The 23,619-nt window shown below is 33.7% G+C and overlaps 1 protein-coding gene across 6 annotated transcripts in view; it reads right to left on the bottom strand.

Moving 5' to 3' along the window:
• Positions 1–1,449: 1,449 nt before the first annotated feature.
• The window catches only part of CCAR1 (cell division cycle and apoptosis regulator 1), a 47,803-nt gene continuing 25,633 nt past the window's right edge, over positions 1,450–23,619 (bottom strand). For all 6 annotated transcript variants that reach the window (XM_065922470.1, XM_065922466.1, XM_065922467.1 and 3 more), the window contains 11 exons: positions 22,769–22,852; positions 20,872–21,057; positions 13,783–13,974; positions 11,805–12,044; positions 11,337–11,448; positions 5,834–5,913; positions 5,084–5,230; positions 4,240–4,360; positions 3,820–4,005; positions 2,837–3,042; positions 1,450–2,277 (listed from right to left, as the gene is read on the bottom strand). In XM_065922470.1, the coding sequence (XP_065778542.1) occupies positions 2,218–2,277; positions 2,837–3,042; positions 3,820–4,005; positions 4,240–4,360; positions 5,084–5,230; positions 5,834–5,913; positions 11,337–11,448; positions 11,805–12,044; positions 13,783–13,974; positions 20,872–21,057; positions 22,769–22,852 (1,614 nt within the window). In that variant the 3' untranslated portion in view covers positions 1,450–2,217. The remainder of the gene's footprint in view (positions 2,278–2,836; positions 3,043–3,819; positions 4,006–4,239; positions 4,361–5,083; positions 5,231–5,833; positions 5,914–11,336; positions 11,449–11,804; positions 12,045–13,782; positions 13,975–20,871; positions 21,058–22,768; positions 22,853–23,619) is intronic.

The following is a 23,619-nucleotide window of genomic DNA, read 5'->3' as shown; positions in this document are numbered from 1 at the left end:
TGCTGTTACATTTTGAGGGGTAATTTCTAGGACTTAGGGAAAATTTTCAGAAAAAATATTAACATCTTAAAATCTCAGTGTCTTAAAATGACTGAACCAAACATTACAAATGCAAAAACAGGTATCTAGAACATAAAAAAGATGGGAAAACAAAATTAAATGTCATTATAGACTTGTTACCTTATTAATTTAAGATTAGACTGCATGTTTCCTTCTGAATAAAAACCCAAAAGAGTTTAGACACAAACAAGTTTCCTTTACCTCATTTTCACTAAAGACAATTTCTCACTTTCCACTTCCAATTTACCTTTAAGCAATATAATGGAACCATTTATATTTTTTTCTCCATTCTCCCATTATTATTCTCATTTAACTATCTCTGAAAAAAAGAAGTCTGATAAGTAGACTTTATCATTTTTCTTTCAAAATCATACTGTATGAAAGAACTGTATTCTTCACTGTCTTTTAGTTAAAAATTATCTCAAAAAAAGTTATCTCCAAGATTTCCACCTGAGAAAAACTTTCTAACTATTCTATAATGATTTATCTTACCATAAAGAAACAGAAACACTTATAGAATAACTGTACAGTTACAGATCAATCAGTGGTTCAACTTCGTAAGTTCAACAAACCATTAAGAGCAAAAAGAATAATTTATGGTTAAAAAAAATTGGTTTGAAAGAATTTCAGGTATTTTAATCTATTTCTTAGTAAGAGCTATGTGGATTACATTTAGCTTAATATGTGTGTAACAAGGCACTTACATTCTCATATTAAACTGTAGGAACACCAAATCATTATTCTAGCAAAAAAAACATAAAAACTCTAGTATAGTATATATTTCTGTGCCAGTGAAACATTCCAGGAACAGTTATTCATATACAAATAAACTGATTAAATAATCAGTTACTATGATTATTTGAATTGCTAAAGCTGCAATTCAGCTTTTAGTGTTACTGCAAAGAGATGTCATTCTGGGGACTTTCCTGGCAGTTCAGTGGTTAAGACTCTGCACTCCCAATGCAGGGGCAAAGGGTTTGATCCCTGTTCAGGGAATTAAGATCCCACACGCTGTATGGCATGCCGTCTCTCCCAAGCAAAAGACCAGAATTTATCCCTACATTCCTTTAGACCAGAGTTTTTTCAACTATTGACATTTTGGGCTGGATAGTCTTTGCTGTGGGGTGGGGCTGGGGGCGAGCAGCAGCAGCAGGCAGGATATGCAAAGTAGGATATTCATCAAAGTTCTAGGCCTCTAACAAGTACATGCCAGTAGCACTCACCCAGCTGGGCCAGGTACAGATGTCTCCTGTTATAGCTAAATGTCTTTTGGGGGCGAATTAACCCCCTGTTGAATACCACTGCTTTAGAGTGTATCACCACATTTCCTACCTTTTCACTAAATTAATAAACTCTATGTATCTAAAACTCTGAAGAAGGTACACAGACTAATAAAAATAGTATTTTTAATTAAATAAGACTTAAGGTATCATACTGGCTTGGTACTAAACTGTACATGTGACACATACTGCATTTAAAAAAAGACCCTCAAAATTGAAAGTAATATACATGCTATTCTGGGAAACTAAAACAGTTAACATTAACATCAAAACTAAGTTTTATGTAAAGCCTAACATATATAACAACACTGATAATTACCTATTATTTTCTTAGTTTTCGATGTACTGTCTTTTGGATGAATTAAATTTTTAATAAATGTTTTTAGAGACTAGTTAGGATTTTAAAACAAGTAAAAAAAAAAAAGCGTGTTCCAAAAAACTTGCAGAATTTAAGCAGCATGCTATTTTATGATTTATACTGAGGTTTTAAAAGGCTAGTATCTTTCTTAAAAACTAGTGATGACAATCCTATAAATAAAATCACAACTTTCCAAGTTTTTAATAAATGACATCTGTAATTAAATACTATTTGTCAATTAAACTGATGAACTTTATTGGGGTTAAAACTATAACAAAGTTCATCCTAAAACATTTTGCAATGCAAAATTATCTCACTCAAGGAGTGTTCAATAATGTGGATGCCAGGAATTACAAGCAATTTTCAAAAGCAAAGACTCACATTCATAAAACTTTATACATCATTTGAACTAACAGATATTTATACTACTAGGATCAAACGTGCATCACTTTCATTCTTGTATCATGATTTTATATATTACATTATTTATCACCATTCTTTGTCACTACACATATTTTATCATACACTTGCACCATTCTCCTTAGATTTCTGATCTTTATCTTCATTCTTCCCATTATCCTATAAAATACACAAAGAAAAAGTATATTTTATTAGATTCCCTTAGATGTAACTTTAATACCATCAATAAACAGAGATATTCCAGATAGCCCATTTCACCATCTATGGATAAGTGAACCCTTGGGGAACTATTTGAAAGAAATCTCTCAGTTCTGTGCAGAATGACTTTTAGTATTTGAGAAAGCCATATAAGTCCTAAGAAATCAGAGGTTCTTAAGAATACATTACTAACAATAATATAGTCCTTGAAGTGGAGATTTTTTTTCCTTGTTCTCTGAATGAGACCCAGGCCAAAGAAGGTCTCTCAATTACTGAAGTTAGTTTACAATGGCACCAAGCTACTAGATGAGTAAATCTTGTTTATAAAGAAGTCTGTGAACATAAATCATGTTGACATCTGAGGTAAGCTCTAGAAAAATACTTGGAGAAAAGGACAGAATGCTACCACTAGTTTCTGTTAGAAAAGTCACTAAGAGCTTAATAATAGTAAATTTTCCAGAGATAGGCTTTTCTGAAAAAGAATAAACTATGAAAATGTTGCAGGTAAAAAACAGCAAACCTTCTTAAGAACAGTGTGGATTTCATCCATTACTGTGGATAAGTTTCTGATTGTCTTATTCAGTTGGTTTTCAAATTGCAAATTCATGTTTTCTGAAATCTTTAAGTTCTCTTGTAACTGACTAAGGTCCTTTTTAACTTCTCTAAGTTCACCAGAGAGGTTTTTGTTAGAAATCTCCAAATTTAATATGGTTTTTTCATCTTTATCTGTCAAAAGGAAAAAGAAAGAAATCAAATTAAAAATTCACCATTTACCACTTAATATTTCCAATTTAACCTTGAGGTTAAAATATTTAAGTTAGGAGACTTAAATAATAATAAGTGTATTATTAGACTTAGTAAGTGTATGTAGACTTATTATTAGACTTAATAAGTGTATATAATTCCTTAAACTGGCCACAGTGTCAATTTCAATAGTTAAAAAGCACAATGTAATGCTTCTTTGTAAAGAGTCCAGCTGCAATGTAGGAGACCTGGGTTTGATCCCTGGGTTGGGAAGATCCCCTGGTGAAAGGAATGGCTACCACTCCAGTACTCTTGCCTGGAGAATTCCATGGACTGTATAATCCATGGGGTCACAAAGAGTGAGACAGGACTGAGCGACTCTCACTTTCACTCACAACACTCAGTTAATTTAAGCTTTACCTAAGTTTTACTTCTAAAACCAAATTCCATTTTTTAGATGATTGCATAGACTAGAGAAAGTAGCAAGAACTGGTGAAAACAAAGCAGAACTATGGGAGAAATTAAAGGATACAACAGAACAATCAAACTTGAGAATACACATGAAGATCTAAGATTAATTCTCATTATTAAGCTAAGCAATTTTACAATCTTTAACACAAATAGTCAAATGTAAAGTTACACTATGTATCTACACTATAAAGTATGGACATGCATGTGTATAGGTATGTATATATGTGTGCACACATATACACACCAGTAGAATGTTAAAAGTACCAACATACCAATGCTTTTCCTTACCTGTCTTTTCTTCTAGTAACTGCAGCTTCTGTTCCACTTCGGCTCGTACTTTTTCACTCTTTTCCAATTTTTGCAAGAGGCTTCCTACATCAACCATTGCACCATTGTACACAATAAGGCCAACATTTTCTTCTACGTCCTTTGACTCCTGTTTCACTATTGGTGTTGGAAGTAACAATCTGTTTCCTGTAATATAAAAGATACTTTTATTTTACAGCATGTGGGGTCACAGTTCTCTGACCAAGGATTGAAACCATAACCCCTGCAGTGGAAGCATGAAGTGCCAACCACTGGACCTCTAAGAAATCCCTAAAAGATACCATACTTAAAAAAAAAAAAAAATACCATAGTTTATTATGTTCTTTTTAAATTAATAATGCAGTTATAAAATGGCATGACCTTAAAATAATATACTCAAACCTAGCATATCTTCCTGCAATGCTTCAGATTCTTCATGGTTTTCTTCATCTTTTGAGGTGTCTGTTAATTTCCGGTAAAAGCAAGATTCACGGAGTACTACTTTATTAAGAAGCTTCTTTACCTGTTATGTAATAAAGTAAACAAATTAAAAAGATGAAAATAAGTTTTTGATTCTCCTTAACATCTGTGTTCTAATTTTCACATATAATGAACATCAATAGCATCTGTCAGGTATCCAGTACCATTCAATTAGAGCACTAACGTTTTTAAATGTCTTCTCTAGAAACCTAAATTTCAAATTATCATTTGAAAAAAATTTCTAAGAATAAAAAAAGCAACACTGAAAGAAATGCTAACACACGCATTAAAGTTTATGTACAAACACACATATTACAGCATAGTTTGTGGTTCTAAAAAATGAGAACCATTCAGCAACTGGGGCCTAGTTAAGGCAATAAAGGCACACCTGTACCATGGAATACTATGCAGTAATAGAAAGAACAAAATGGGTCTCTGTTTTCATGGCAGAATGCTGATGATACATTATTAAATGAAAAAATATCTCAGATATCACCAGAATGATTTCATGTATTGTTTATAAAACTGGAACTATCATATATAAACACATATGAGTTGCTTACAAAAAGATCTAGAAGTTTATATACTAGGCCAAAGGAGTAGAATTAGATAGAGGAGAGGAGACTTAACTTCTTACACTTTACTTCAATATTGTTTAACTGTATTACTATGAGCCTGTATTTGCTTTTAATAATCAAAAAGTCAAAGATATAAAAAGAGTTATTTAAAAATGCTTTTCATTTCAAATATTTGTAAGATAGATTACTTGAGCCCGAGAAAGGTGTAGTCCAAGAGTATAAAATATTTCTTCCAAATCCTTTTCAAGAAGGTAACCACAGTGGCTTTGATCAAAGTAAACAAATGCCATTAATAGATCTCTGTTAATCGTGATCATCTGAGTCTTCTCTTTTTCCTAAAGAAAATGCAGAAGATATAGTACACAATTTTAACCCCTGAAAAGTGACAAAATTAGACCGTGTCCATAATATACCAAAAATATGAAAAGACCTTTGTCTCATCTTAGCTAAATTGAGCTGATCTAGTTACATGTATAAAGAAATAAATAAAACACACTGATTATGTGTTGTGTTGTTGCCATTTACTCGCTAAGTTGTGTCTGACTTTTCTGCAATCCCAAGGACTATAACCCACCAGTCTCCTCTGTCCATGGGATTTCCCAGGCAAGAATACTGGAATGAGCTGCCATTTCCTTCTCCAGGGAATCTTCCCAACCTAGGGATCAAACCCACATCTCCTGCATTGGCAGGAAGATTCTTTACCACTGAGCCACCTAGGAAGCCCACTGATTATCTGACATAACCACTAATATAAAAACACAACTGACTGAATTCTATTGAGTGGTACTATATAGATATACAAGGATCAGTAAAGTTCATCACCGTGTTACGTTTAACAATAAGTATGTTTTATGTAAGAAATGGAAATTATTGTGCTGTACATAAGAAACTAATAATGCATGTCAATAATGTATGTGTATTCAGTATTTAATACACACCTTATCTTTAGAGGGCCTCTCCTTGCAGTACCTATTAATATCTCTTTTGTCATCTCGTTTGTTTTCTTCCTCATCTCGATCTACATAGTAAATACAACAGGAGCAAAAGACTCATTTAATAGATAAATTTCCAACTATCACAGAGATTGAAAATACTTTTCTATTACTGATCACTTTTCATAAGATACAACAGCAAAGAAATATATAAATAAAAAGTTTGGATTTTATAAGAAACAATTATAAAATAGCCTTGAACAGGAAGAAACTTTTAAGGAGACCAGAGGGAAGAAGAAAGTGAACTTTAATGATTTGAATACAAGGACTTAATTCAATAAGTATTTGGGGGAATTCATTTCCAAAAATGAATGGATTTAATACAAAAAGATTGAAACTTAAAAATCTTTTAAAACAGAGCAAGTATATTTTCTTAAAGGCGAAACAGTCAATATAGCAACTCTAACTGCAGATGCATTATTGCAAAATAAAAGTGTATGTGAGAATTGAAATATTTTTTCATAACTAAGAAGACCTAACAATGTTAATATCCAGATTTGCATGATAAAAGATAGGAAATCAGATGAAAGTTAAAGCTCGGTTGTGCCCAACTCTTTGTGACCCCATGGATGTAGCCCACCAGGCTCCTCTGTCCATGGAATTCTCCAGGCAAAAACACTGGAGAGGGTTGCAATTCCCTTCCTTCTTCAGGGGATCTTCCTCACCCAGGGATCAAACCTGGTCTCCACATTGCAGGCAGATTCTTTACCATCTGAGCTATCACAGAAGCCCAGGAAATTGGATAAATTATTCTTAATAAATAAATAAACAGAAAACTGACAAAAAAGTAAACTCCTTTCTCTTACCTATCATAGGCTACCCAGTTTTTGAAGACCTTAGCCACCACCCTCAGGTAAATACCATTACCAGCTTGATATTCAGCTAATATTAAAGAATAAACTTCAACAATCGCATGTGATGCCTCTTCTTAAACTGATGACATCTAACAACCTTAAGATGGACTGATGTAACTATGGACATAATGTGACTTTTCATTTTGATTTTAACTTGGTTTAATGACTATTTTGCCTTACATCTGTAACTGTATAATGGGGTTTTCTAACCGTCTAAAAGCTTTTAATTTACAAATAGTTGTCCGAGCTCCTATGAGTGCCACAGCCTCCTCCAACTATTACTTGGAGCCCCTGGATCAGACATCCTCACTATGAAGATTAGGAGAATATGTTGCTTCACCAATTTAGGGACAACGCCCCTTGTCAGTTCGGAAGCAGTTATGGAATGAGAACGATGCCCCTTTTCCCTAGGCAACATAATTCTCCTAAAAGAAAAGGGGGGAATGAGAGAGTCATTTCCTAGGCAGGTTGATAAGAGGTCTAGGGGTCCCCAAGGAGAAAGAGGTCTGGGATATTCAAGGAGGAAGAAAGGACAAACTTTTTTACTTTTTTTCCTCTACATTCCTTAGGATTATATAACAATAATGTATCCTGCCTGAGGACAGTCTTTGGATTAAACCTTCTAGCCAACTCTGTTATCTTAAAATGTAAATTATGGCAGTGGGTCTGGTGAGGTCTTTGCAACCTCCAGACATTCTTTGGATTCATTGGAGAGTATATAACTCCATTGCTAACACTAGCAAAGGGGGTACTCTTTTGCCCCCTTCTGATGCCTATGTCAGAAGCTTTCTCTATCTCCTTTATACTTTAATAAAACTTTATTACACACACACACACAAAAAAGAATAAACTTCCTTATGGATTCAGTTCTTACAAGTCCTAAGCCCCTAATACTTCAGAATGTTGCCTTATTTGGAAAAATGGTCTATGCAGAGATAATCAAGTTAAAATGAGATTATCAGAGAGGGCTCTAATTCAATGACTGGTGTCCTTACAGAAAGGAGAAATTTGTATGCAGACACATGCAGACAGAAGACAATACTAGAATATGGGGGAAAGATAGCCATCTACAAGCTGATCAGATTTACCTGGAATAGAACCTTTCCTCACAGCCCTCCAAAGAAACCAACCCGGCCAAATCTTTCATCTTAGATTTAGCCTTCAAAATTAAAGGGTTTTTTTTGCAGACATTTAATGATCAACAATTTTAAAAGAGAAATTTTAGTTCTAGAGGTTTCTGGATCTTTCAAATGGATCTCCATCAGAAAGCCCAGAGTAACAAAGGGTTTGTTGGTACAATACAAGAGACAGTAAACACAAGGAGTTGATTAGTCTTTGAGATATTACAGAGCATATATCCCATAAATAATTCACACTATATTCCTTTCTTGAACATACACAATATAAATAAGCAGCTAAGAAATTCTGTAGTAAAACATGTAAACCTTTGCTTTTAGCCCAAGTTTCCCAAATTTATTCGACCCTAGAAAATTTTACTAACCTCAATACCAGTTAATATTTTGGAACACTCTGAGAAGGACTGTCTTAAGTGAGCAGTTGCATGCAAACAGTAACCAAGTAGAGAAAACTTTGTATTAAATAGAATATACACGCTAAAACACACATGAACTTTGATAACATTACGGTAAGTGAAAAGAAGCCAGTCACCAAAAAAAAAAAAAAAAAAAAAAATCACATATTGCATGATTCTATTTATACAAAACATTGTCTAAAATTGTGGATATATCAAAAACCAGTGAGTTGCATGTTTGTAAGTGGGTGAAACGACTGATACATGAATTACATCTCAAATTGTTATAAAAAAAAAAGAAAACACTGGGCTTCTCTGGTGGTCTAGCAGTTAAGAATTCGCCTTGCAATACAGGAACACCGGTTCAATCCCTGGTCCAGGGAAGATCTCATGTTCTGTGGAGCAATGAGGCCTGTGAGCCACAACTACTAACCCGACACACTGCAACTACCAAAGCCTGTGTGCAAAGGCCCTGTGCTCCACGACGAGAGGCCATGCGATAAGACCGCACCCTGCTCACCACGAGACAAAGCCCATGCGTAGCAATAAAAACCCACCACAGCCAACAAATAAAAAAAAATAAATGAATAAATCTTAAAAAAATAAATAAAGGGAAACAGACAAATGTTCTAAAACTACTGGATTGTGGTGATGGTTTCACAATTCTATAAAGTTACTAGGAATTATTATATTGTTAAATTATTAAACTAAATTACATACATTTAAAATGCATGAGTTTGTGATATACATTAGAACAGCAATAAGCAGTATTAGAAAAAGAGAAAGACTATGTGTTTTGAACCTAATTATTTCATATAAAGTAGAGTGGTTCAATTGCTTGTTTTATTACCATGGATAAATTAATTTACAGCTAAGAGCTGCAGTTTCCTCAATTATGAAATGGTTAAGTATTCTCTTTCATTTATTTACATTTTATAGACATGACGCATTTTGAGTGTTTAACTTGAAAGGTATCAGTTTCAAAACCATCTCTCTAGAAACATAATTTTAAAACACTTTTTAAAATTCCAAGTAATCACTGCTCAAATCTTAGAACATGCTGTGTATAAAAACTATTTTGTAATCTTTTCCACATCACTATCCCCTACCTACTTTTTCAATGACTGCACAGAATTTAACTACATGTCTATGTCAAAATGAATTTAAATAACTCCCTATTGTTTTACACAAAGGCTATTCTAGCAACTGTACTGAAAAGAGACTGTAGAGGAAGGGTATAGGGAGGGAAAGCAGGTAGGGGCTATTAAAATAATCCAGGTATGGGCTTCCTTAGGGCTACACCAGTGAAAGAAACACAAGTCAAAGTGACAATGTTAGTCGCTCAGTCATGTACGACTCTGTGACCCCAGTGACTGTAGCCCGCTAGGCTCCTCTGTCCATGGAATTCTCCAGGCAAGAATACTGGACCGGGTAGCCATTCCTTTCTCCAAGGGATCGTCCCAATTCAGGGATCAAACCCAGGCCTCCTGCACTGCAGATGGGATTCTTTACCACTAATTCAGATGGTAAAGCCTATAAAGTTGGTGACAAATGGTCTGATTCTGGGTATATTTTGAAGACAGAGGCAATATGACCTCCTGATAGAATGGAAATGGAATATGACAAAAACAAACAAGGATGACTCCTAGATTTTAGCTTAAGCATCTGTAAGGATGAGACAGCCATCAAGAGTCAGAGGTCAGAGGATTTGTATGTTTTCTTTATGGCGAAGAGGAAAAGCAGAAGTTCAGTATTAGACATGTTTATTTTGAAATGTCAGGTGAGTGGAGATGACATACAGGCAGTTGATATGGAAGAATAAGAGAAGCCTGATTTGAGATACAAATTTGAGAACTGTCAATACAGGTAAGATAGTATTTAAAGTCAGAAGAATGGACAAGAACATCACTACGGGAGTTACACAGTAGAAAAGGAATAAAGAAAACAAAAAAATGAGAGCCAGGACATTCTGACGTAAAAGAAAAGGAGAACAACGTTCAGTGATTTAAGTAAAGCAGTGATTAAAACATTACTGGGAGAATGGGGGAGAAAAAAATGGAATTGTAAAAAGGGTTCAACTTCATTGAGCAAAACAGGTAATGAAGATAAAAGAAACAGTGATACATGTTGTATTATATCACTGCTACTGAGCTGAATGTCTTTTCTTAGACAATGTGAAGAGTTTCTACCTTCAAATGGATCAGAAACACATACAAAGATAACATAAATAAGATAAAATATTAACTAATGAATCAACTGTTGGGTATAAAGTGTTCAACTTCTTTCGTGTTCCATTCTTTCAGCTTCTTGTATGTTTGAATATTTTCATCAATTAGAAGAAAATTAAAATGCTAGGATAAAAAGAAAAAAATGGAGAGGCAAAGCAAAAATACCTTAAGTAGTAATAATTCTCAAAGATAGGTATTACAAAGAAAACTTATGATTTTCTCATCTGAGAGAAAAAAAAAATTTTTTTTTTTTACAAGTCCCAAATCTACATGGAAACCAATATTCAGTGGTACTCCATATGTACTATAGAGCTGGCATATACGATTAGTCAAAACATCTACTATAAAGCTCAATTTTGAGTATCATTACTACTGGTAAAAGTTTTAAATAATAATTTAAAACTTGGGTAATAGATATGAAAGTGTTTATTATTAGTCTTTAATCTCAATCTGAATGTTAGATATACTCTTTTGCTTAGATGATAGCCTTCATAATTTAAAAAAATACTAGAGTTAGTTTTCTAAGGAAGATTATAATCTTTTCATGACACACTTTAACAACTGTTTTTAGGGAAAGTTTTACTCAAGTTGAATAAGCATTAATTATATGTGGAACATATGACAGTTAAAACTATTTATTTCTTAAAACAATGCTCTCACCTAAAAATTAGTAAAACAGTACTTAATATATCAACAGTACTTAATATAACATACTTTCACCAGAGAATATTTTACCTTTCCTATTATAAAAATTACTGTAATTATACATTTCAGTGACATGAAGTCACCAAAAAGAAATTGTAGTTTTCATCCTATGGGGAATAAATAAATCCTACCATCTTCTTCATCCTCAGCTTCTTCTGCTTCCATTGGATCATATTCATCTTGATTATTATCTTCTTCAGTTTCATCATCATCTTTAGAATCATCTTTTCTTTTATCTTCTTTCTGTAATTTAAAATGTCTTAAAATTAAGCAAGATTTCAAAAATATTAAATTCACCAAATTTACTTGAAATAGCATCCCATTATAAATATCTTATAATAATATACCTTTATCATTAATACATACATAAATAAGCCATCATGCTATATACCTCAAACTTAAAAGTAAACTAACAAAACTAGTTATACATGCTTATATAGGCTTAATTTAAAAGACTTAAATTTCTAATAATACACTAAAACTTTCTAGTTTGACTTTTGTATTTCACTATTCCGTTGAAATTTATTGTTCTATATTACACTACAGAAGACTAATTAGAAAAGTAACTCAAGTTGCTGGTCACAGAAATAATTACAGACCTTCCTTTCATCCCTATCTTCTTTTTTATCTTTATCATCGCCTGATTTTCTCCGTTTGGGTTTTGGCTCATCAGTTTCATCATCTCTTTCTTCCTTTTTATCTTTTCTCTCATCTTTTTTGCTTTTCTTTTCCTTTTCTTTTTTATCCTCTTTCTCAGGAAGAGACAATAATGATTTGTATATTCTGACACCAAAATCTCTTTGAAGCATTTCATTGAAAAGTTCTGCAAATAATGAAACCTATAAAAAGACAAACAGTAACCCAGCCAACTTAGATAGAAACACTGAACAAATCCAGCAATTCAGTAATTTATCACACGATGACTTGTCACATCCAACAATTAATGTGCACTAACAATAAATTATAATAATTGATGTCGATGATGCCAAAAAGCCTCAAAATCCTCAAAAACTCTTCTGAAGATATATTGTGTTTAGTATACTTTTGACCAAATAGTATAAAAAATAACTGCATGTGTATCAATAAGACGTACTCTACAAGTTTTTATGAAATGCCTACGTGTATCAGGACTGTTCTTAGCAATGTGGATACAGAAGTGAAGAAAGCAGATAAAAATCCCAACTCTCATACAATAACTAATCTAGGGGGACAAAGTATGGAATAACAAAATCAGTATCAAATTATAATAAAAACAAGCACGGTAAAAGCATAGGTAGTAATGAGTACAGCCAGAGATGGCTTTTCTGATCAAGTGACATTTGAAAAGTGATGTTAAATTCACATACAAAAATGACTTACATTCTAATGATAGATTAAAAGGAAATTAACTAGGGGGATATGTTAGATGGAGAAGAAAAAAATAAAGCATTTTGCTAGCAGATGTCTGTTTCTCAAATCACTGTTTTCCACTGTATGGCCTTAATTTGAGATCCTCTTACAGCATTCATTAGATATACAGTATATACATTATAAGTAGAGCTATCAAAGACTATTATTTTCATTAATTTATTTTTAAAATGACTACTGCATGAGAGGCACTATTAAGAGTTAAATTTATAGCAACTGGTAATAAAAATAAAATCATATAGCGTATGATGTTTAAGGACACTGAGTTACTGGAATTTTCAAAAACTGTAAACATTTTAATATTTGTAACATACTTTGCATCAAGATGAATAAGCTTGCACTTCATGTTTAATAAGCTCAGTAGCCCTCTATATTGTGTGCAAACATCATTTTTATCTTACCATCTGGTGGACAATGAATGACCTTCTGGGTCAAGTAGGTAAGACTGCTTTTTACAATTATCAAATGAAACAATGTGAAATATGTTGATAAGATACAATAATTGCACACAATTATAACTTCGCATAGGCTATTAACAAAACTCATATTTTACACCGGTTTGTTTAAAGAATGAACCAATCACTAACATAGAAAGAGAAGTACATTTCAACTATTTTGAAAAATGACAAATTATGTTGTAAAGCTGCTCCAGAGTAATGATACAGAGAAACAGATTCACAATGAAAAGATAAACATCAATTATTTTACCTTACACCTAAATCAGTCAGATGTAAAAGTTTCAATCCCACTAAATGGTATTTTAATTCTACAGTAAATAATAAAGTGCTGCTACATTCCCAAGAGCGGCAGTTAGACATTACTGTATTATGACTCCTGATATCCTGATAAAAAACAAAAAACACACCACTACTTGTGAAGTAGTCGAAGAAAAACAATGATTGAACCTGAACTGGACTGAGACTTTAGATCCAAGTATCAATTTATGGGAAATAGAGAAGCTAAACATTTAAACCATACCACAGGAATGCAATCAGCAAAAAAAGTTTGTAGGAAACGTCACCTGGTTGTTTTTCCCATAAAAAAATACACTATAAGGACAATTTTAAAAACAGAAACAATGAAGGAGGTACTCAAAAGAGATTTGAGATATACTGACCAATCAAAATATACGAGCCTTATCTGGACCCAAATTCAAACATAAAACATTACCTCAAATGAATGTTCTTTATTATCCTCTAATCTGTAGTCCAAGAGTACACTCAAAGACATGATGCTACAATCAAACTTGCCACTTTTTGCAGCCCAGTTTGGATGTACAACGATAGCCGGCTCATCAGGCAGAATGTATCTTCTTTCCCGACGCTGGCGTTCCAGTTCCTCTTGACGTTTTCTTTCTTCTTCCTACATATTTGAAATTTTAAATAATGGTTAAACTTCCACATACATTATGTATCATACCAAAAGAAAAAGGGTGAATTTCTAACAATGATAATACCAACTTTAAGGGCTAAGAAGACAGTGAAGTTCAAATTTACTAAAGAAGATAGCCACTTTTATGGCTCCTAATTCTTTCTTTTTAATTTTCCAGGGTATGCTGCTGCCTTCTAAAGAGGGAAAAGACCCCACAAACCTCTATTACCATCATGTAAATCAGGATATTCTGGGGAAATGGTGGCAATTCCCACATTTAAAAAAGAGACAGTATAATCTAGACAGTGAAACCAAAATCCATGTATATTCACAACAAAATGAAATGGCAAGGTATCTCCACAAACCCCAATATACAAGTAAGAGGGGAAAAGTCACAAGATCTAAAACATCTATGTGTTACTGACATCTGTGTACAGGGGAAGCAGAAGCAAGCAATGAGGTTACCTGCCGAATCTAAGAATAGGAAAACCTAAAACAGGCAATGGAAAGTACAGTAGCTAAATTTAAATATAGTAGCTGAAACTAGGAAAAAGTGAGTTGAGTACAAGGGGTCAGTGTTAAGATCTAAAATGGCTAAGGCGTTCTAGGCCTACCTATGAACTTGCAAAGCTGATTTATCAGGGCATCCTTTCAGCACAGGCCAAACTGAGGAGAAACTTCTGGGAGCAGAATTAATAGTGAACAGGGCAAGAATAACAGAGAGAACAGAAATGTGGGAGAAGGTCCAGATAAAAAGTGACAGGCAGCAGTAAAGACAGAAATCTCAGCAAGCCACCATATTTTTTGGCAGAACAAGAAAATAACAGAACATAGAGCTCTATAAAGTCAGCAAAGCAATCTGAAGCAACTTCCTTCTAACAAACTTTAGAAAAATTACATTCACATAAAAATGAGCAACAGAAAGGTACTTTGGTCAAATTCCATGCAAAGTTATTATTGGTGAAAAAAAGGGGGGGGGAGAATAAGGAGCAGAATCACGTCTCTGACAGACAATGAAAGTGGACCAGAAGACATGGCCAAAAGACAGATAAAAAAACCTTAACTTACTATTTTAAAGTGTGCTAAAAGACATAAAGAAAATGTTACAAGATATGAAAGAACAACATGAGTAAATATTTTAAAAAGTAGAAAACGAGGTGACAGAATTTAGGGAACAATCAAAAAACTTAGTCCTAGAAATTTAAGAAAAAGTAAAGGAATAAAAAAGCAAATGAACTCAACAGATGATGCTTTATTCCCTCTAAAATCAGGAACAAGACAAGGGTGCCCACTTTCACCAGTACTATTCAACATAGTTTTGTAAGTCCTAGCCACAGCAATCAGAGAAGAAATAATAGGAATCTATATTGAAAAAGACGTAAAACTCCCTTTGAAGATGACATGATCTTCTACATAGAAAACCCCATAGACAAAAAAAAAAAAAAAAAAAGAAAACCCCAAAGACACTGCCAGAAAATTACTAGAGCTAATCAATGAATATAGTAAAGTTGCAGGATATAAAATCAATACACAGAAATCCCTGGAGAAAGAAATGGTAACCCACTCCAGTAATCCTGCCTGGAAAATCCCATAGACAGAGGAGCCTGGCAGGCTACAGTCCGTGGGATCACAAGAGTCAGACACGACTTAGTGACTAAACCATCAACTACTACAAAGGGAATATATGCCTAAAGATAATGTGTGAAAAGGATATTTGCCATATACTAGTTTTTTGTTTTTTTTTTTTTTTTACTAGCTAGTTTTTTGGTGGGAGGGTGGGAGTTAAAGACGACTTGGAAAAAAAAAAAAAAAAGACGACTTGGGGTTATTTTTTCATCAACTTCCATTTTATACTTATTTACAATGGCCATTATTTTTACTAATACTGTAGAACTATGAAAATGAATAAAATACTAAAAGTTTCATATAAAAAAAACACACAGAAATCCCTTGCATTCCGATACACTAACAATGAGAAAACAAAAAGAAATTAAGGAAACTATCCCATTTCAACGGAAAGAACAAAATACTTAGGAATAAACTTACCTAAAGAAACAAAAGACCTATATGTAGAAAACTATAAAACACTGATGAAAGAAATCAAAATGACACAAACAGATGGAGAAATATACCATGTTCCGGGATTGGAAGAATCAATATAGTGAAAATGAGTATACTGCCCAAAGCAAACTTCAGATTCAACGCAATCCCTATCAAGCTACCAATGGTATTTTTCCACAGAACTACAACAAATAATTTCACAATTTGTATAGGGAAAAAAAAAAAAACCTTGAATATACAATGGAGAAAAGACAATCTCTTTAAGAAGTAGTGCTGGGAAAACTGGCCAACCACCTGTAAAAGGATGAAACTAGAACACTTTCTAACACCATACACAAAAATAAACTCAAAATGGATTAAAGATCTAAATTTAAGACAATAAACTATAAAACACTTAATGGGACCTAATTAAACTTAAAAGCTTTTGCACAACAAAGGAAACGATAAACAAGGTGAAAATATAGCCTTCAAAATGGGAGAAGATAATAGCAAACAAAGCAACTGACAAAGAATTAATCTCCAAAATATACAAGCAGCTCATGCAGCTCAATACCAGAAAAATAAATGACCCAATCAAAAAGTGGGCTGAAGATCTAAACAGACATTTCTCCAGAGAAGACATACAAATGGTTAACAAATACATGAAAAGATGCTCAGTATCACTCATTAGCAGAAAATGCACATCAAAACCACAATGAGGTACCATCTCACACTGGTCAGAATGGCGACCACCAAAAAGTCTATGAACAATAAATGCTGGAGAGGGTGTAGAGAAAAGGGAACCAACCCTCTTACACTGTTGGTGGGAATGCAAATTAGCACAGCCACTGTGGAGAACAGCGTGGAGATTCGGTAAAAAACAGGAAATAGAACTGCCATATGATCTAGCAATCCCACTGCAGGGCAAACATACAGAGGAAACCAGAACTGAAAGAAATACGTGTACCTCAATGTTCATTGCAGCACTGTTTACAATAGCTAGGACTTGGAAGCAACCTAGATGTCCATCAGCAAATGAATGGATAAGAAGTTGTGGTACACATACACAAAGGAATATTACTCAGCTATATATAAAAAAAAAAAACTCATTTGAGTCAGTTCTAATGAGGGGGATGAAACTGGAGCATATTATACAGAGTGAAGTAAGTCAGAAAGAGAAATATCAATACAGTATATTAATACATATATATGGAATTTAGAAAGACAGTAATGATGACCCTATATGCAAGACAGCAAAACAGACAGATGTAAAGAACAGACTTTTAGTCTGTTTGAGAGAAAGCACGGGTGGGATGATTTGAGGGAATAGCACTGAAACACATATATTACCACATGCAAAATAGATGACCAGTGCAAGTGTGACGCATGAAGCAGGGCACTTAAAGTCGGTGCTCTGCGACAACCCAGAGAGATGGGGTGGGGAGGGAGGTGTGAGGGGGGCTCAAGATGGGGGGACACATGTACACCGTGGCTGATTCATGTCAATATATAGCAAAAACCACCACAATATTATAAAGTAATTAGCCTCCAATTAAAATAAATTAGTTAAAAAAACAAAAAAAATAATGTCTTAAAGAGAAAGGGAGGTAATATGGAAATATTAAATATCAAAAGAAATGAAAAAGTGACCAACATTGAGGAAGCAAAAAAGGTAAACACAAGACATCAGTATTCCTTAAAGAAAACAAAAGTGGACAGCACAAATAAAAAATTATTACTTGACACAACTTGTTTGTTCATAGCACTATTATTCACAATAGTCAAGAGGCAAAAACAAGTATTTTTGCTACCATGAGCCCTGAGGTATCTACTAGAGATGAGCTACAGGTACAATGACAAAAGGATTAATTGTAAGCATTAGGTATATAGTAGTAAAACCAAAATTAAGTGAGCATTAAAAGAGTACAGTATGTACACTACATGCTAGGACAATGTATTTCTAGGACATTTTAAAAACGGGGAGAAAGCAGGTATAGGAACAGGAAATTAAAAAATATACTTAGAGTAAGCAAGACGTTAATACTGGTGGTAGGACTACTAGTATTATATTTGTATTGTGTATCTGTATATATACTCACAAGCACTGGCAAAAAAAAAAAGTTGATAATTTGAGCTTTAATAAGGAGAAGAATCACAAGGAATTGAAACCCATTAAAAATGTTCAAATCCATGTATTCATAATGTTTAGAAACAAACAGGTAACCATCTGAAGATGCAGGAAACCAATTCACTATTGTGAAAATTGGATAAACAACAACAAATAGTGCTTGATGGAGCACCATATATACTACATTAGTATGGCAGAGGAATGATGCAAACTCCTGAAGCCTTTTTTTATGCCTTAGTTCCCCAACTAGGGATTGAACCCGTGCCCTGTGCAGTGGAAGGGCAGGATCTTAAACCTTTGAACCACCAGAGAAATCCCAACAGTCTATATTTTCAAAAGAAAGAAAACAATCAAGTATTGATCCTGTTTTCCACATGAACTTACCAAAAGGCAAACCTGTACCACTGCGTAACCAAAACAGCAGATGAGAGGAATATGTGAAAACAAAATAAGAATTATAATACCACCATTTTTAACCTTAATAAATCAATGGATTTAGGATTTGAGCACCACTGCCCACTAACATCAAAAAGTGAAAATCTGCTTTCTTCCGTTGCTGTTCTGAATTCAATTCTAAAGCAATTCCTACAAGCAAAGTAGGTGTCTACACAGGATTGAGGTTGGTGAGAAAAGTTTAGAGCTACAATGGCCCAGAGTAGAAGAGCTGCCCAGTTATTAGGCACTGATATCCAAATGAAACAAGGAGGGCATCCATACAGAGAAAGTGTAGGACAGGAAATAAGACTAAAGTGGAATAAGGAGGATATACAGATTGGAGAGGGACTGTGATATATAACTGAGGAAGTAAGCAAATCCATTAAGTATAATAGAAGATATGTTTCTCATTATTGGGGAAAGGAGTTAAGATACATGGAAAGAGAAAACCAGAATGAAGTCTGTGATGTGGAGTAGAATTGGAGTTACTAGTGTAAGCTCTTCACTTTCCATGTACATACCACAGTAAATACAATGTACCGTTCTTCACTAAAAGGTATCAAGGCTTCCTGGAGAAATGGTTGACTTCAGAAACAGGGCAGGGATAGTAATCAATGAGACTAACACTTTATATCACAATGCAAAATAAGCAAAGTCTTCAAAAGATGACACAGGGCTATTCCAAAGAACAAAGAAGTCAACTTGAAATGCCTCCCGCTGGCCAACTCTGAGATAATTTCACTATCAAATATACTATTACATCCATAATCAAATTTCTCCAATTATCTCAAAACTACTGTTAATGGCTACCCCCCCCACCCTGATCCAGGGTTCAGTCAAGTTTTACTCAATGCATTCAGTTGCCATTATTAGCCTTCTTTAAACCATTTTTCTACTTTCATCACGTGAACATTTATGAAAAGTTCAGATAAGATGCTTTGTAAAATTTCATACATTCTAAATCTTACAATTAGATTAAGGTAAAACATTTTTGGTAGGAAGGCTTAATAAATAATGATGTGTACTTTCACAATACATTCCATTAGTACAGACATAATGCTGGTTTATCCAATTACTGTTGGTGTAACACACTTCTGATATCCCCATGTTTCAAATTCATAAAACACCCAGGTGTTATTCTTCTGGGCATATAAGACGGAGGCACAAACAAGAGTGAATAAACAGCCTCTGAGTCTTAAGAGCTGAGATGTAATCAAGTACACAGCTTTAAAGCAGCAAAATTCTCAGACAAGCACTTTACTAGAACTCAATCTCTGAACTTAATAGCTCTGTCAAGCAAACTTTCCTTGATTTTTTAATATCTAAAACATTATTATTCATTTTTAAGAGGAAGGATTGAAAACACCTGACTTATAGAAATCATTCAAATGTCTCTCAAGTGAAGAATGAATAAACACTGATACACTGATGCTGTGGAATATTATTTAGCAACTAAAAAGAACTACAGAAACACACGACAAAAATGGATGAATCTCTAATGCATTATGTTAAATTAAAGAGGTCAGACTCAAAAGGTTATATAATTCCATGACATACTTGAAAAGGCAAAACTTCAGGAAAACAAATCAGTGGCTTCCAGAGGCTGACCAGGTAGGAGAAGAAAATGCTTACAGAGATATTACTATAAGCTATTTTTTGGGCATGACAGACCTTTTTTATATATATGATGACTGTGGTGGTGGTGGTTAAATGGCCACATGTATGTGTCAAAACCAGCACAACTGTTCACTAAAAGGATGAATTTTAGTATTATATAAATTATATCTTTTTTTTCATTTATTTTTATTAGTTGGAGGCTAATTACTTTACAATATTGTAGTGGTTTTTGCCATACATTGACATGAATCAGCCATGGATTTACATGTGATCCCCATCCCGATCCCCCCTCCTGCCTCCCTCTCCATCCCATCCCTCTGGGTCTTCCCAGTTCACCAGCCCTGAGCACTTGTCTCATGTATCCAACCTGGACTGATGATCCAACAAGCTATACTTGTTTCAATGCTGTTCTCTCAGAACATCCCACCCTCGCCTTCTCCCACAGAGTCTAAAAGTCTGTTCTGTACATCTGTGTCCCTTTTTCTGTTCTGTATATAGGGTTATCGTTACCATCTTTTTAAATTTCATATATATGCGTTAGTATGCTGTATTGGTCTTTATCTTTCTGGTGTAAATTATACCTTAATAGACGTATATACACATACATATTCGAAGAACCCTATAAACCAATATTAAATTTAATAGTATTGAAATGATTTAGTATATACCTCTTTATCATCTTCAGATTTCCTATCATCCTCCTCTTCCTCTTCTTTCTCAGATTTCTCTAATTCCTTTTGCTCTTCTTTTTGCTCTTCTACTTTAAGCTGTTTTGTCAGTCGGGCTATTAACTGGGATTTTAAGCCTTTAGAACTAAGAGCTCGACTTTCTAATTCTTTGCGGAGATCATTTACCTAAATATACACAGCATAAAAACACAGAAAATGGAAACAGGATCATGAAATAAGGAATCATGCAATTATCTTCTGTATGATTTTTTGAATTTTTTCTTTACTATTTTTTTTAAGTTCTACCACTTTATTGCTACCAACCCATCTCCCTCCACCCTCGTGCACATATGCTCAGTCATGTAATCCCATGGACTGCAGCCCGCCAGGCTCCTCTATCCGTGGACTTTTCCAGGCAAGAATACTAGAGTGGTTGCCATTTCCTTCTCCATGTATGATTTTTTTTAAAGTTTTGGTGAAAGGTACCCTTGTACAGCTCATAAAATATTTGTAAAAATGCAAACTGACAGAATTTTTTTTTTAAGTAACTTGCAACACGTTTTAAGATGCTTTAAAAGAAGTTAATGCTCTTTGACCTAGAAATTCTAGTCTCTGGGAAATTACCCTAAGGAAATAACTTATACACAAGAAAAAAAACTTTTTATACATTCTTTGTCATAATCCCTCCATCCAAAAATGTGAAAAATCAAAATATCCAATAGAAGAGTAATATTAATACCTAAGGAAAAAACAGTAAACCATTTGAATGGAACAATATAAAACATTTAAAAATAAATTACATGGGAAACACTATATTAATTGAAAAGGATGAGATGGCAACTTTTTTTATACAACATGATTAGAACCAACCAAGCAAACACTTTATACCCAGAAAAAATAACAGAAGATAACACATCTAATTTTTAAGAAAGGTTGCTGTGTTTGAGTGACAGACGAGTCATTTTTTCTTCAATATTTTATGTATACACTAATTTTTAAAATAAGCATGCATAATATTTATAGTCAAAGAAATACAAGTTTGTTTTTTTTTTTTTTTTTTTTTTTAAGAAATACAAGTTTTAAACTAAGAAACAATAGAGAAGCCATCAGTTAGACAAAAATTTCTTGGGGCTCCAGGCTTAATCTAATCTTTTGAATCTATAGGATTCTATATTAAACCTGATGTTGAGGAAAACTGATGTTGAGGAGTAATACAAGAGTGTCAAAATTATGATATATATTCTCTACTTACTAAAAACCAATGTTGGCTTAAAAACTATAGTTTCATAAAAAAAACTCTGATTTTGCTGAGGACAGAAGTTAATCAAAAGGTCAACTTCTATGTGTTAATAAACAGAAAGCTGCAAAAGCAAGCAAGTTTCTGATCTACGTAGAATTTATGTATGTGACTCTCTAGATCTACATTCACAGTATAGACCCGGAGATGCAAAACTCAAAAGGTAACAGGTTCAAAGACCCTGGGAAGCAAAGAAAAACTAGTAAAATCAGCCAAAGATTTTCAAACAGAGTCTTATATTACGTTCCTCCTGGTTCAGATGTATTATGAATCCACATTTTAAATTCATTTAAAAACTGGATAATCTTTTTCTATGTTTCATTCCTTCTAGTGGAATTTACATTAATTTGCAGAAATTCCAACTCTTGGTCAGTTCCCAAATCAGAAAACAATATTGCTCAAACTATGCACATATGCATATTACATTCACCAGTTATTGGCTGAACTACTTAATTTTTGCACACACAAACACAACACAGAATTTTATATATAACCAGCAGACTTCATTTTTAATGATTTATATCTGAAAAACTATTGTCTACAATATCCTCTACTCCTGTTCATAGATTTCTAATTAAATATCATTACTTTCAAAGTTACCTTCATTGTCTTTGGGTCAAGTTTAGACCAATGGGTAGGAGTGGAAATTTCTTTAGCTTCACCATCATCCTTCTCTTCTTCATCCTGATATACAAAGTTAAGAACAGAATTACTATTCTGAAACCTTAAAATAAAGATTAATTTATTTTTAAAAGTCTGTTGCTGATCTGTGCAAGGTCACAAATGTTTCAGATTGTCTTCTCCTAAAGTTATTATTTAGGCAAGTCCACGTACATACATTCTACCACTTTTAACTGATCACAAAGACACTCATCAGCCAATCAAAGCCAGATCTGTGAAACACAAAAGGGTGATAAATTACAACACAAAGGATATCAGGGATGCACAAACACTGCCGGTTCTCCACTAACCACACAGTGTGTGATCTTGCCCCAATTTTCAAACCACCCAAAGTTAAGACTGATTTAGTCAGACCTTTCAAATGTACCAAAGATGCCGCCACATAGCCTGAAATTTCAAATCTCTCAGACTTGTGGTTGTCCAATTTCAAATATCCATGACTAGAAATGATGACCGTGAAAGAGAAAATTTTTTAAATTTTAGAAAATGGCAAAATGTTTAAAATGGCTTAATACTGAATCTTGCTCAACAACTGGTCCCAGATTCCAGCAACTAGACCTATGATAAAAACAAAATTCTGTGCAATTTAAGCACAACTTATTTTCCTTTGAGGTCTCAGCACTCTTAAAGTTAGCATAGTAGACAAATTTTTTTTTTTTTACAAGAAAAGAACATACAACTATACTGCTGAAAGCTGGATTACCAGTCGCTGTTACCAGTTATGTTCCTCCATGTGTGTTTGTTATGTAGTGTGTGGTGTGCATTTGTGC

The sequence above is a fragment of the Muntiacus reevesi genome, chromosome 2 (assembly GCF_963930625.1).
Source record: "Muntiacus reevesi chromosome 2, mMunRee1.1, whole genome shotgun sequence".
Classification (NCBI taxonomy): Eukaryota; Metazoa; Chordata; class Mammalia; order Artiodactyla; family Cervidae; genus Muntiacus; species Muntiacus reevesi.
The sequence above is the reverse complement of the archived record's forward strand: the minus strand, read 5'-3'. Positions and strand labels throughout refer to the sequence as shown.